This window comes from Salmo salar, chromosome 25 (assembly GCF_965601325.2).
Source record: "Salmo salar chromosome 25, fSalSal1, whole genome shotgun sequence".
Lineage (NCBI taxonomy): Eukaryota > Metazoa > Chordata > Actinopteri > Salmoniformes > Salmonidae > Salmo > Salmo salar.
The window spans coordinates 14,154,595-14,169,814 of NC_138315.1; the positions used below are offsets into that span (position 1 = coordinate 14,154,595).

At 42.5% G+C, this 15,220-nt stretch overlaps 1 protein-coding gene across 1 annotated transcript in view; it reads right to left on the bottom strand.

Moving 5' to 3' along the window:
- LOC106586190 (voltage-gated inwardly rectifying potassium channel KCNH7) overlaps nucleotides 1-15,220 on the bottom strand; it is a 116,367-nt gene that overhangs the window by 43,868 nt on the left and 57,279 nt on the right. Inside the window, exons 8-9 of the mRNA XM_082968906.1 lie at nucleotides 14,929-15,128; nucleotides 11,710-11,962 (exon numbers count right to left, since the gene is read on the bottom strand). Coding sequence (XP_082825032.1) covers nucleotides 11,710-11,962; nucleotides 14,929-15,128 — 453 coding nt within the window. The remainder of the gene's footprint in view (nucleotides 1-11,709; nucleotides 11,963-14,928; nucleotides 15,129-15,220) is intronic.

Sequence of the window (15,220 nt, forward strand, 5' to 3'; positions counted from 1 at the left end):
TCAGGAGGCTGAAGAAATTTGGCTTGTCACCAAAAACACTCACAAACTTTTACAGATGCACAATCGAGAGCATCTTGTTGGGCTGCATAACCGCCTGGTACGGCAACTGCACCGCCCTCAACTGCAAGGCTCTCCAGACGGTAGTGCGGTCTGCACAACGCATCACCGGAGGCAAACTACCTGCCCTCCAGGACACCTACACCACCCGATGTCACAGGAAGGCCAAAAATATCATCTAGGACAACAACGACCCGAGCCACTGCCTGTTCACCCCGCTATCATCCAGAAGGCGATGTCAGTACAGGTGCATCAAAGCTGGGACCGAAAAACAGCTTCTATCTCAAGGCCATCAGACTGTTAAACAGCCATCACTAACATTGTGTGGCTGCTGCCAACATACCGACTCAAATCTCCTGCCACTTTAATAATAAAAAATTGGATGTAATAAATGTATCACTAGTCACTTTAAACAATGCCACTTTATATAATGTTCACATACCCTACATTACTCATCTCATATGTATATACTGTACTCTATACCATCTACTGCATCTTGCCTATGGCGTTCGTCCATCGCTCATCCGTATATTTATATGTACATATTCTTATTCATTCCTTTACACTTGTGTGCATAAGGAAGTTGATGTGAAATTGTTAGATTACTTGTTAGATATTACTGCACGGTCGGAACTAGAAGCACAAGCATTTCGCTACACTTGCATTAACATCTGCTAACCATGTGTATGTGACCAATACAATTTGATTTTGATTTGATTTTGAGCAACGTTTGAGAGTTTTTGAAGCGCGAGTACTACAGGCAATGTGTTGATAGAGCTTCGGTAGCGTTTTCCTAAAATTAGCGTTGTTAAAATCCCCAGGCACAATAAATGCGGCCACAGGATATGTGGTTTCCAGTTTGCACAATCGTGGTATCGGCTTGAGGGGGAATATGCACGGCTCTGACTATAACCGAAGAGAATTCTCTTGGGAGGTAATACGGACGGCATTTGACTTTAAGGTATTCTAGGTCAGGCGAACAAAAGGACTTGAGTTCCTGTACGTTATCACAATCACACCATGAGTAGTTGATCATGAAACATACACCACCACCTTTCTTCTTCCCGGAGAGTTCTTTATTCCTGTCTGCACAATGTACTAAGAACCCAGCTGGCTGTATAGACAGGGACAGTATATCCGGAGAGAGCTATGATTCCGTGAAACAGAGTATGTTACAGTCCCTGATTTCTCTCTGGAAGGAGATCCTTGCCATGAGCCCATCTACTGTATTGTCTACTGACCATTAGCCAGTAGTATACTCGGAAGAGGTGGATGGTGTGCACGACTCCTGAGTCGGACTAGAAGTCCACTCCGAATACCTCTTCTCCACCCGCGGCATCTTGGAGAAGCCTCTGGGATCATTTCAATTGCCCTGGGGGGTACGAACAAAGGATCCAATTCGGGAAAGTTGTATTTCTGGTCTTAATGCTGGTGAGTTACCGTCGCTCTGATATCCAAAAGTTATTTCCGGCTGTATTTAATAACACAAAAAAAACGTTCTGGGCTAATAATGTAAGAAAAAACGAAATACAGCAAAGCTGATTAGGAGCTAGGAGATGAGCTGTCATTTCTGTCGGCGCCATCTATCATGGTGATTCGATAGTGTTTCAGTCTATATGCATACATTTATCGTTTAGTGCAGCATCAATATTGATTTTCGTTTAACTGCACATCCCGCAGCGCATGAGAACCCTGGAATTATGCATACTATCACTGATGGTTATATTTATGGGTCATCCCAGTCACATTAGTAGTGACTTGCGCCGGCAGTCACACCTTAAATGTTGTACAAGTCATTATGACTATGGAACCCTATTCCCCTACACAGTTTAAGATAGAAAGCATTCAACTTTTATTAATTTGCAGAATATTCTGGATTATTGCACTTGTATAGCGACACTCCTGCTGGTTTCTGCTCTAAGCAATCTGAGTATCTACGTTCATGGTAGCATATTTGTTGCATGAGTCACACTATTAGCATACATTTACGGTATAATTTCAGTCAACGTAGTTATATTTGATTCTTATTTGCAGCAGTAGATTGAAGCTTTTTATTAGCATGTCTTATGTGTTATGGATTTTAAATAGGTGGTCCTCCTTGTCAATCCATCTTGCATTCTAGTAGTATTATTCTAGTGACAGGTCTTATTCTATCATATGCTATTGTATTGTATGCTATTTTAGCGATCACTTCATTCTAGGCATCATATATTAGTAGTTGTATTTATTCATTTTCTGTGCATTTTGTTACTTTCATGTCTTACATACTAGTTATATTATGTGTTTAGGCTGTAACTCGTAATGCTGTGGTGAATGCTTGCACATTCAGGTGTTAGCTGGAATTCTTTGCTTCATTTTCCACACACAGTATGGCATGGCTGCCTATATTGCATCATGGGAGAATGTGCTGGTTAGGCTCTGTATACATCACTTAGGTGGATGTTGTGTTATTCATGCATGGCTGTATGTTCTGTATTATCTGCACATAGTGTTATGGCATGGTGGCTATTGTTGCAAGAGCACACGGTGAGGTTGTGATTACTTAGAAGGCAACACTAGCTATTCCTTCCACAGCATCTGCTGAAGCATTGCAGTACGATGGCACATCATTTTAGGATAGTAGTGTCGGGTTCACCTAGGGGTCATGAAAAGGGTTGTACCAAAATGTTTGATGTATTAGAATAATTGATTATGCTTATGTTTTATTAATAGAAGGGGAGGGGTTATAAGACCCCTCCCTCCTTACATTTATAGAGTCCTAGACTACAGATTAACAATATATATATTCATTATATCGTTTTAGAATTGCTCCACAGTTGTTTGCTCTTTCTCTCTCTCTCTCACTCTCTTATAAAGAAGACCCCTCTTAGAAATGTGTGACTGAGACAGAACTCTGCAGGGGAGTGTGGGAGATAAGAGACCAGTTAGACATTCCACAATAAATCAACTTTGGGGAGTGGACATTTATTGCCTAGCTTTTAGATAACACTGAAACTCTATTTTTTGGTCTGATGAAACCAAGATTGAACTCTTTGGCTTCCAAGCGTCACGTCTGGAGGAAACCAAGAACCGCTCATCACCTGGCCAATACCATCCCTATGGTGAAGCATGGTGGTGGCAGCATCACACTGTGGGGATGTTTTTCAGCGGCAGGGACAGGGAGACTAGTTAGGATCGAGGCAAAGATGAACAGAACAAAGTACAAAGAGATCCTTGATGAAAACCTGCTCTAGGGAGCTCAGGACCTCAGAATGGGGCGAAGGTTCACCTTCCAACAGGACAACGACCCTAAGCACACAGTAAAGAAAATGCACAAGTGCCTTCAGGCCAAGTCTCTGAATGTCCTTGAGTGGTCCAGTCAGAGCCCGTACTTGAACCCGATCTAACATCTTTGGAGAGACCTGAAAATAGCTGTGCAGCAACGCTCCCCATCCAACCTGACAGAGCTTGAGTGGATCTGCAGAGAAGAATGGGAGACCCCCCCAATACAGGTGTGCCAAGCTTGTAGAATCATACTCAAGAACACTTGAGATTGTAATCACTGCCAAAGGTGCTTTAACAAAGTAAAGTGTCTAAATTCTTATGTAAATGGAATTTATTTTTTATTTTTATTTAAAAATATATTTTTGCTTTGTCATTATGGGGTATTGTGTGAAGAGTGATGAGGGGGAAAAAAAACAATGTAATCAATTTTAGAATAAGGCTGTAACGTAACAAAATTTGGAAAAAGTGAAGGGGTCTGAATACTTTCCGAATGAACTATATTGGGTCTATTTCTTTTGTTATCAGGTCATCATTTATTCTTCTCTCATGACTTACCAGCATATACCGTTAGACATTTACCTTTAGTTCAAGTAGACTATTTTTAGGTCTAGGTTTTCATTATCAGGTCACTCTCACTGTGCACACTGTGCATGCTGCAGATGCATAAGCTACTGCTGAGCAATTTCAGTAGGACGTTAGGCTATTTAGACAAAGTGGATACTTAGCTAACATTAGTTGCGGTTTTGGGGGTTTGTTAATTATACTGTATGTTTTATGCCATGTGATGGTATGTCATGGCTGAGCTGTGGCTCTCTGCAGCAGTCTACTGTATGGTCTTCTCTCTGTACGTCTTCTGTTATATAAACACGTATGCCTTTTCTATTCCAATTTCAGTACGGCAAATGTGCCTTATCGTGCTCCAATAGCAGGGATTCAGTTCAATTTGTGTGTCAGGACCCTTCAGCGTGCCGTTTGCTCAAGAATCCATCTGTCTGCCTACTCTTCATGGCCTAAGGAAAAGCAAACAACGTATATCAGAGTAGAGTATCTCTCCTCTCTCTCAGTAGCACAAGTTTGAGTTCACGTTAAGGCAACAGTGTTTGGTTTACATTACACTTTCCCAGAGGTTTGAATACACAAAGTGTTCCTTCCCTTTAATTGATTTCGAAAGTTCTGTTTGCATTATGGACTGTCACATTTGGAACATTGTCGTCATCACCAGAACTAAGACTACCTTGTCCTCTCTTTCATGTTATGCTGCCTGCATGCTGAGCACGGGCAGCACCTGGCAAACCTCTGTTCAACATTGATGCTGGTAACCAGTGACAAGATACTGGAACTCATCACGGCTCTGGTTCCTTCGTCAGAGCTGAGGGCTCGCTCTGAGCTATTGGCGCCCAAATCTGAATCGGCGCTGCTACTGTTTCTCAATTGATCCTGGCTTCACTCTGATCCTCTGCTACTACGATGTTAAAATTGATGTATTCTGAGATTGTGAAACCTACCTGAGTTTTTGCAGTATTGCTATATGATCATGATTGTCAGCCCGTGCATAAGTAGAATATCCTCATACACCAAGATGACAGCTCTTTCCACCTCATGGGTTTCAAAAGAGCAATCTTCAGGAAATGCGAAAGGTTACCTATCACCCTCAATGGATTCACGTTAAGGGAAGGGTGTTTTGGTTCATACAATGATATTATTAGAGGCAGTCATCTTATGGCTTTCTACAGGATTGTTTTACGGTTGGGGAATACACTTTGCACTCATTTTTCTTTAATCATTGCATGAACTCCCGATTTTCCGATTTAATTATGGACACTCACATTCCCAAATGAATAGGAAGGGTAAAGGCATGCCATTTATCACTGCTCAAACTAACACTGCTTTCTGTCCTTTATTCCATGTTATGCTACCTGCAGTAGCGACCACTGGCCACGCTGGGCGATCAATTATTCATCACCGATGCTGGCAAACCAATGACGAGATACTGGTTTACATCACGGCTCAGTCTCCTCTGCAAACGCTGCGGGCTATCTCCTGATATGCAGAAATTAATTTAGCACCGGTGCTGCTTCAACGACTTCCCTCTGTCCCTGCGTCCACACTGAAGATCATGGGGCGTGGTCCTGTACTTCCTATGAACGCTATATTAGATTAAAAAGCCAAGGAGATGTTGGATGCCAAAAGTTAATCTGCTATTTCCATGTCTTATATAGTTTGCTATGTCGGTTAGTTTGCTATGTCGGTGTTCTGCCCACAGTCAATAGCATTGCATTGGTGGTTATCATAATCAAGTTCCGTGGATATTAGCACAGGTGGTTGGCTGGGTGCTTATTACTTAGGATGTATTGTAGTAGATATTTCATGTAGGCATAGATTAGGCGGTGTTTCTTTAGGGCGGCTGGGTTCAAACTGCTACGTGGCAGGTAGGCAGATGGACACGTGCCAAGATGACGCTCATCTTGCCTCAAGCAAGGGTACCCGGCGGTACGTCACAAGAGATATATTGGAGTTATACGTCGCTCAATATGCACATATGATTAACAATCTACTTAAGATTCATTTGCATGATAGGATTCCTTTAGGGGGTCATTCGATAATATTTCAACGGTGCTTCTGCCATAGCTACACATAGGCGTCTGGCGTAAGGTTCTGCAGTTTTGGGGGATTGGTATAGTTTACCACACTCACTGCCCGTAGGCTATATTTTATAATGGATGCTTTGCTCCAGCAAGGAGTTAGCCTGAAGAAGTAGAGCCTATATCTCGAAATCTTGCGTTATTCATTGCTGAATAAATTATTAAACATATTTCAATGTGGAGTTTTCTTTCTGAAATTAAGCTAACATTTTGGCGTCTGCGTACTCAGTATGTCTATATATAATATTTATATTATATATAGCTAACCCATCAGCTGAGATGGTACCAATTAGAGGCTAGTATTAATCACTCCTACCTTATTGGGTGGGTATTTAAGCTTTACAGGTCTGCTCTCTCAACCTGCTGCTGCATGCTGCTACCGTTATTCTGCCCTGGCTTCTTGCTCCCATCACCAACCCAGCCTCCACATGTTAGGTTATGTGTTCATGCAATGGGGATTGGTATAGCCTGCACTGCTGAATAAATGTTAAATATACACTGCTCAAAAAATAAAAGGAACACTTAAACAACACAATGTAACTCCAAGTTAATCACACTTCTGTGAAATCAAACTGTCCACTTAGGAAGCAACACTGATTGACAATACATTTCACATGCTGTTGTGCAAATGGAATAGACAACAGGTGGAAATTATAGGCAATTAGCAATACACCCCCAATAAAGGAGTGGTTCTGCAGGTGGTGACCACAGACCACTTCTCAGTTCCTATGCTTCCTGGCTGATATTTTGGTCACTTTTGAATGCTGGCGGTGCTTTCACTCTAGTGGTAGCATGAGACGGAGACTACAACCCACACAAGTGGCTCAGGTAGTGCAGCTCATCCAGGATGACACATCAATGCGAGCTGTGGCGGGAAGATTTGCTGTGTCTGTCAGCGTAGTGGAGCATGGAGGTGCTACCAGGAGACAGGCCAGTACATCAGGAGATGTGGAGGAGGCCGTAGGAGGGCAACAACCCAGCAGCAGGACCGCTACCTCCGCATTTGTGCAAGGAGGAGCAGGAGGAGCACTGCCAGAGCCCTGCAAAATGACCTCCAGCAGGCCACAAATGTGCATGTGTCTGCTCAAACGGTCAGAAACAGACTCCATGAGGGTGGTATGAGGGCCCGACGTCCACAGGTGGGGGTTGTGCTTACAGCCCAACACCGTGCAGGACGTTTGGCATTTGCCAGAGAACACCAAGATTGGCAAATTTCGCCACTGGCACCCTGTGCTCTTCACAGATGAAAGCAGGTTCACACTGAGCACATGTGACAGACGTGACAGAGTCTGGAGACGCCGTGGAGAACGTTCTGCTGCCTGCAACATCCTCCAGCATGACCGGTTTGGCGGTGGGTCAGTCATGGTGTGGGGTTTCATTTCTTTGGGGGGACGCACAGCCCTCCATGTGCTCGCCAGAGGTAGCCTGACTGCCATTAGGTACCGAGATGAGATCCTCAGACCCTTGTGAGACCATATACTGGTGCGGTTGGCCCTGGGTTCCTCCTAATGCAAGACAATGCTAGACCTCATGTGGCTGGAGTGTGTCAGCAGTTCCTGCAAGAGGAAGGCATTGATGCTATGGACTGGCCCGCCCGTTCTCCAGACCTGAATCCAATTGAGCACATCTGGGACATCATGTCTTGCTCCATCCACCAACACCACGTTGCACCACAGACTGTCCAGGAGTTGGCGGATGCTTTAGTCCAGGTCTGGGAGGAGATCCCTCAGGAGACCATCCGCCACCTCATCAGGAGCATGCCCAGGCATTGTAGGGAGATCATACAGGCACGTGGAGGCCACACACACTACTGAGCCTCATTTTGACTTGTTTTAAGGACATTACATCAAAGTTGGATCAGCCTGTAGTGTGGTTTTCCACTTTAATTTTGAGTGTGACTCCAAATCCAGACCTCCATGGGTTGATAAATTGGATTTCCATAGATTATTTTTGTGTGATTTTGTTGTCAGCACATTCAACTATGTAAAGAAAAAAGTATTTAATAAGATTATTTCATTCATTCAGATCTAGGATGTGTTATTTTAGTGTTCCCTTTATTTTTTTGAGCAGTGTATTTCTATGCAGCGTTTTCTTTCTGAAGTTAGGTAAGTGTCACATCCTGACCAGTAAAAGGGGTTGTTTGTTATTGTAGTGTGGTCAGGGCATGGCAGGGGGTGTTTGTTTAGTGTGTTTCAGGGTTTTGGTTTAGGTTCTATGTTTTCTTTTCTATGTGGGTTTTCTAGTTTTTCTATATCTACAGTGGGGGAAAAAAGTATTTGATCCCCTGCTGATTTTGTACATTTGCCCACTGACAAAGAAAGGATCAGTCTATAATTTTAATGGTAGGTTAATTTGAACAGTGAGAGACAGCATAACAACAAAAATATCCAGAAAAACGCATGTCAGAAATGTTATAAATTGATTTGCATTTTAATGTGGGAAATAAGTATTTGACCCCCTCTCAATCAGAAAAATGTCTGGCTCCCAGGTGTCTTTTATACAGGTAACGAGCTGAGATTAGGAGCACACTCTTAAAGGGAGTGCTCCTAATCTCAGTTTGTTACCTGTAAAAAAAGACACATGTCCACAGAAGCAATCAATCAATCAGATTCCAAACTCTCCACCATGGCCAAGACCAAAGAGCTCTCCAAGGATGTCAGGGACAAGATTGTAGACCTACACAAGGCTGGAATGGGCTACAAGACCATCGCCAAGCAGCTTGGTGAGAAGGTGACAACATTTGGTGTGATTATTCACAAATGGAAGAAACACAAAAGAACTGTCAATATTCCTCGGCCTGGGGCTCCATGCAAGATCTCACCTCATGGAGTTGCAATGATCATGAGAACGGTGAGGAATCAGCCCAGAACTACATGGGATGATCTTGTCAATGATCTCAAGGCAGCTGGGACTATAGTCACCAAGAAAACAATTGGTAACACACTACGCCATGAAGAACTGAAATCCTGCAGCGCCCGCAAGGTCCCCCTGCTCAAGAATACATATACATGCCCGTCTGAAGTTTGCCAATGAACATCTGAATGACTCAGAGGACAACTGGTGAAAGTGTTGTGGTCAGATGAGACCAAAATGGAGCTCTTTGATATCAACTCAACTCGCCGTGTTTGGAGGAGGAGGAATGCTACCCCAAGAACACCATCTCCACCGTCAAACATGGAGGTGGAAACATTATGCTTTGGGGGTGTTTTTCTGTTAAGGGGACAGGACAACTTCACCGCATCATTTGACGGGGCCATGTACTGTCAAATCTTGGGTGAGAACCTCCTTCCCTCAGCCAGGGCATTGAAAATGGGTCATGGATGGGTATTCCAGCATGACAATGACCCAAAACACACGGCCAAGGCAACAAAGGAGTGGCTCAAAAAGAAGCACATTAAGGTCCTGGAGTGGCCTAGCCAGTCTCCAGACCTTAATCCCATAGAAAATCTGTGGAGGGAGCTGAAGGTTCGAGTTGCCAAACGTCAGCCTCGAAACCTTAATGACTTGGAGAAGATCTGCAAAGAGGAGTGGGACAAAATCCCTCCTGAGATGTGTGCAAACCTGGTGGCCAACTACAAGAAACGTCTGACATCTGTGATTGCCAACAAGGGTTTTGCCACCAAGTACTAAGTCATGTTTTTGTTGTTGTTATTCTCTCACTGTTCAAATAAACCTACCATTAAAATTATAGACTGATCATTTCTTAGTCAGTGGGCAAACGTACAAAATAAGCAGGGGATCAAATACTTTTTCCCCCCACTGTATGTTAGTTTTGGGAACGACCTCCAATTAGAGTCAGCTGGTTGTTGTTGCTTCTAATTGGAGGCCATATTTAAGTGGGTTTATTTTCTCTTGTGTTTGTGGGTGGTTGTTTCCGTGTATAGTCTGAGCACCTTATAGGCCTGTTTCCGTCGTTTATTTTGTGTAAGTGTTTTGTTTGGTTTTTCTTCAATAAAAGGTAGATGAGCATTCACATACCCGCTGCGTTTTGGTCTACATACAACGACGCATATGACAGTAAGCTTCTATTCCTAAGGTCCTGTCATTTAAGGCATTAGGACTGTTCATCAGACAGGATGGAGGCTCTGACATTTCCATTAAGTGGTTCCGTGTGAGACTGTTTTGCAACTTCAAAGAGCACAGAGAAATGGCTGTCGCTGCTCTTTTAATAGCTGCAAATCTTAAAATGCTCTGCTGAGAGCATGTTAAGATTTTCCTGGCCACTACGGAAAACCATTATGTAATTTTGTAATTTGGGTGTACTACCCCTTTAAGCCTACCTATATGCCTCTGTTCTGTGTTCCTTGACTTTTGTAGCTATTAAACTAGCATTACGCTGTGCTCTTCGAAGTTGCCAAACAGTCTCACACAGAGCCACTTAATAGAAATGTCAGAGCTTCCATCATGTCTGATGCCTTAACAGACAGGACCTTAGGAATGGAAGCCTATCTAACTTCTCTAGTCACGGTTCTTGTCTAAATGTGAGAAGTAAAATCATAACCAGGTAAGACAACTGGTATAAAATACATTCAGGTATTTACGCTTATGAGGAGAATGTTAAGAATCCGGGTAGCCTAGACAGAACATATTGTTCCAGTCAGTTGTTGGATTTGAACAAGAGGTCTGCTGCAGTGGATCAGTGTTTGAAAAACCACCCATCTTTCCTTTGGGAGGTGGCACTGTGTATCCCTGCCTGAGCTGACATCTAGCGCAACATATCTGCAAATATCATACGAGCACGAAAACCCTACATGGTCTAGGACGGAATCATTTGAATCAATAATTCAAATCAACCCGTCCAGCAAACATGCCAAAAAAATGACAGCTTTAATTGTATAAACACAGATGAAAGGAATTTTAATATTAATGCTCATGCCAGAGTAAATGCTCCTGAAACCATTGTTATAAAAAATTCCTCACCAACCACAGTTCTCCACTTGGTTGGGTTCTTTCAATACTGCCCTGACAGTACAGTAAGTAGCAATGTGTCTTGTCATGCCTCAAAAAGCTACCAATAAGCTTTAGCATGTTTTCCAATCAGCATTTATAGAGCCTGGAGTTTTTCCTGTTCAGATCACAAGGTCACGAAAAACTCTTAGCCGTTAAAGGAAAACTCCACCCAAAAACTATCTTTTGGTGTTTTTTTCATTGTCCGTTGTTGATATAGTCCCAAAATGTTTTGCATGTGAGCAATTATCTTTAAAAAATGTTCAAAATACAGAAATATGAATATGATGCTTATTGTATCATATGACGCTGCGTTTTGCGTCATATGATGCTAAGTGCAATATACCCGCTGTGATGCTAAATGTATCTTACCGTCTGTATTTCTGTATTTTGAAAGTTGAAAACTTGATTGCTCACATGCAAAACGTTTTGGCACTATATCAACAATGGACTAATTAAACAAATACAAAAAGATTGTTTTTGGGTGGAATTTTCCATTAACAACTAGTATATATTTTGTGCCAGGAGTTTTTCCTGACCATATGGCGGCAGGTAGCCTAGTGGTTAGAGCATAGGGTCAGTAACCGAAAGGTTGCTGGATCGAATCCCTGAACTGACAAGGTAAAAATATGTTGTTCTGCCCCTGAACAAGGCAGTTAACCCACTGTTCCCTTTTAGGCTGTCATTTTAAATAAGATTTTTTTCTTAACTGACTTGCCTAGTTAAATTTAAAAATAAAACAAATATGATCTGACCAGGAAAAAACACCAATTTATATTTATAGTTCAACTGCATTTACCCAGAATGGCCACCACAATGTCATCCTTCAAGATCTCTATGGAGCCCCGAGACAGGAAGTAAAGTGCGGTGAGGATGTCTCCAGAGTGGACCAGGGTGTCCCCTGGAGGGGCGTGGGTGGTCTGGAAGCGCATGGCCAGGGCTCTCAGGCAGCCCTTGGTAGCTCCATGGAAGGCCTTGCAGCTCTCCAGCAGATCCTGGTTGAGGTGGAGGCAGATATCTGCCTGAAGACACTCAGGGAATCCTTTTAACACCTACAGTATGTGTGGAGAAATTGAACAATTATAGGGTGCAGCCAACGTGGATCACCTCTTGAGTCAGCCAATTGGGTTTTATATATTTGTTTTCATCGTTATGATCACCCTTCTCAAATGGTTACGGTATCTCAAAAGTGTTTTCATTTCCTGGAATTTAAAGTAGGCTACCTGTAGTGACAAAAACAATAAAAGGATATACTTACCTTTACAATACGTGGGAATGAACCTAGGTTAAACTATTCCTCTGTTGGCCCACATGTAAATTACTATGATAATTAAGTGTTTCAGTGATGCAAATGGATTACAGGCAACGTCCGCACTTAGCTAAAGGCTAGAGCTGCCGCTTTCAAGGAGCGGGACACTAATCCAGACTCTTATAAGAAATCATGCTATGCCCTCTGACAAACCATCAGACATGCAACGCGTCAATACAGGACTAAGATTGAATCCTACTACACCGGCTCTGACGCTCGTTGGATGTGGCAAGGCTTGCAAACTATCACAGAGTACAAAGGGAAACCCAGCTGCGAGCTGCCCAGTGACGCAAGCCTAGTAGACGAGCTAAATGCCTATGCTTACTATGCTCGCTTTGAGGCAAACAACACTGAATCATGCATATGAGAGCACCAGCTGTTCTGGATGATCACACTCTCCATAGCCAATGTAAGTAAGAACTTTTTAACAGATTACCAGGATATGTACTCGGAGCATGCGCTGACCTGCTGCCAAGTGTCTTCACAGACATTTTCAACCTCTCACTGATCCAGTCTGTAATACCTACATGTTTCAAGCAGACAACCATAGTCCCTGTGCCCAAGAACCTCAAGGTAATGTCTAAATGACTATCACCCCGTAGAACTCACATCTGTAGCCATGAAATGCTTTGAAAGGCTGGTCATGTTTCACATCAACACCATTATACCAGACACCCTGGACCCACTCCAATTTTCATACTGCCCCAACAGATCCACAGATGACACAATCTCTTGTCATGACTCTCCTGTGAGGATCCGACAATCCGGTTACAGTGGATCAGCTCTACAGAGCTCTCTCTCCCGCAGAGAGGGGGGGAAGGGATTGATGTGGGGGTTTTATGACACCTCACGTCAATCGTAAATTGTAATGCAGCAGACTGACTCCTTTTGGTTTCTAGGTTGGGTGATTGGAATGTCTTTGTGTCTTATGAAGAGTTTGCCGCCCAAAAATACAACATAAAACAATGGACACTGGGACAATACATTTCAACATCTGAATGTTGGGAATGATGAGAGATGGAATATGGAAAATGAATGTCCATTTTGTGATGTCATAAAAAGGATTAGAAAGACGTTATAACAGAAACATTGTAACTTTAAGAGCTTTCACACTGTATATATCAAGTTTACATCTAAATGTTGTAAAAATTATATGATAAAAAAATATGAGAATACTGTTGTGAAGATAACAATGTGATTTTAGCCTTCTAAATGAGAATTGTGTTTCATGCAAACTTGGGCATGGCTACTGACTGGGCACAAGTGAGCTCAGAGTTCGTGTCAACATGACGGAACACCCTCCAAGACCAGAGTGCTTAAAAGGACTCACTAATGAAATGTATATTAGACCAGAGAACGTGAGGTCGTGGCCCATACGTTGAAATGGTTAAAACTACAAGACCAGACAGTGTGGAGCGGTGGCTACACGGCTGAAAATGGTAAGACCCTCTGAAACTCTTATCGAGTGAAGAAGTTAAAGACTAGACCAAACATTCACAGTCTGCACCTGTGTACGTAAAGTAGTCTAGGACATTTGACCAAAGATGAGAGGGAAGAACAGATCCCTCTCACCACCTGAGGTATCTATTCTAACGAACACTCCAAGACAGAAAAAGCCTACAACTAAGAAGGACATTGTGACCTCTAGTGGACAACCAGAGACTTACATCGAACCACTTCCCATAGACGGATCGAGTGGTTTCAACAGAGAGATGACAGAGAAATATAATCTACTGGTAAACATATATTGCATTTCTAATCCGAATGAGCAGTTTTTAGGGTGTAAATATTCTGGTTAGTTAGTTAAATAGTTAACCAAATATTTACCCGGACTATCTGCATTGAGCCTTTTTGCACAATTTTTTTTTACTCATCACATACGCTGCTGCTACTGTTAATTATCTGTTACTTTATTCCTAGTTACAGTATATGTACATATCTACCTCAATTACCACGTACCCCTGCACATCGACTCGGTACTGGTACCCCATGTATATTGCCAAGTTATCATTACCCATTGTGTATTTATTATTATGTGTTTTACTTTTCTATTATTTCTCTATTTTCTTACTCTGCTTTGTTGGGAAGGGGCCATAAGTAAGCATTTCACTCTTCGTCTGTTGTTGACGAAGCATGTGACAAACAAAATTCTATTCGATTTTTAAAAGGAGAAAGCACTACTATATCCTTTTAGCAAGCTCATGCAGCCACATGCAAGCCAACCTGTGACATATGCCCTTTACCTCAGCGCAAAGCAGTCTTGTAATTAGAATCCGGCATGCATGTGGAAGCTCAGTGTTGGCACACAGAACACAGGAGATGGTATGGAAACTGAAACACATCACTCAAAAACTGAAAAGAAATGTGGTGACGATGACAATGACGATGATTATGCTTTATGGTGTTGTTGATTTGTCGTCTGTCTACACATGATAGGCTATTATGAGATGTTTTGAGAGCCAAATATTATAATATGTTTTGAAAGCCAAACAAAAATGTCAAGCAATTAAGCGAAGATGGAAATGGGTACAGTTCATACTTTCACATAATATGTACCTCCTGCTCTTACCAGCGTAGATGTTATTCCAATCGGCAAGCAGAAATAAAAAAAAGAAACGTATTTTTTTTAAGCATTTTGCATGAGGATCACATTGGCAAGAAAGAGGATTTAACTATGTTGGTATGCTGATTTGAGGTTCTGTTGTTCACCGTGTTCATGTCGATGCCGTTGGTGTAGGTCCAGGAGTGTTGGAAGTACTCCTCCAGTCTCTGCTTTAGCGGGTTGGGGATCTGATGGAAGCGGATGAACTCTCGAACCCGGAGCATCTGGGTGTGGTATCTTGCTGTGCCAGAGTACAGCCGCTGGATGATGGCTGAGACGTTACCGAAGATGCTGGCATACATGAGGGCTGCACAACACAGACATATGTAAAGGCAGGGGTAAGTCACAATTATTTACTGTTTTCATAATAGGCATTGATTTGTACAATGAATCTTGTCA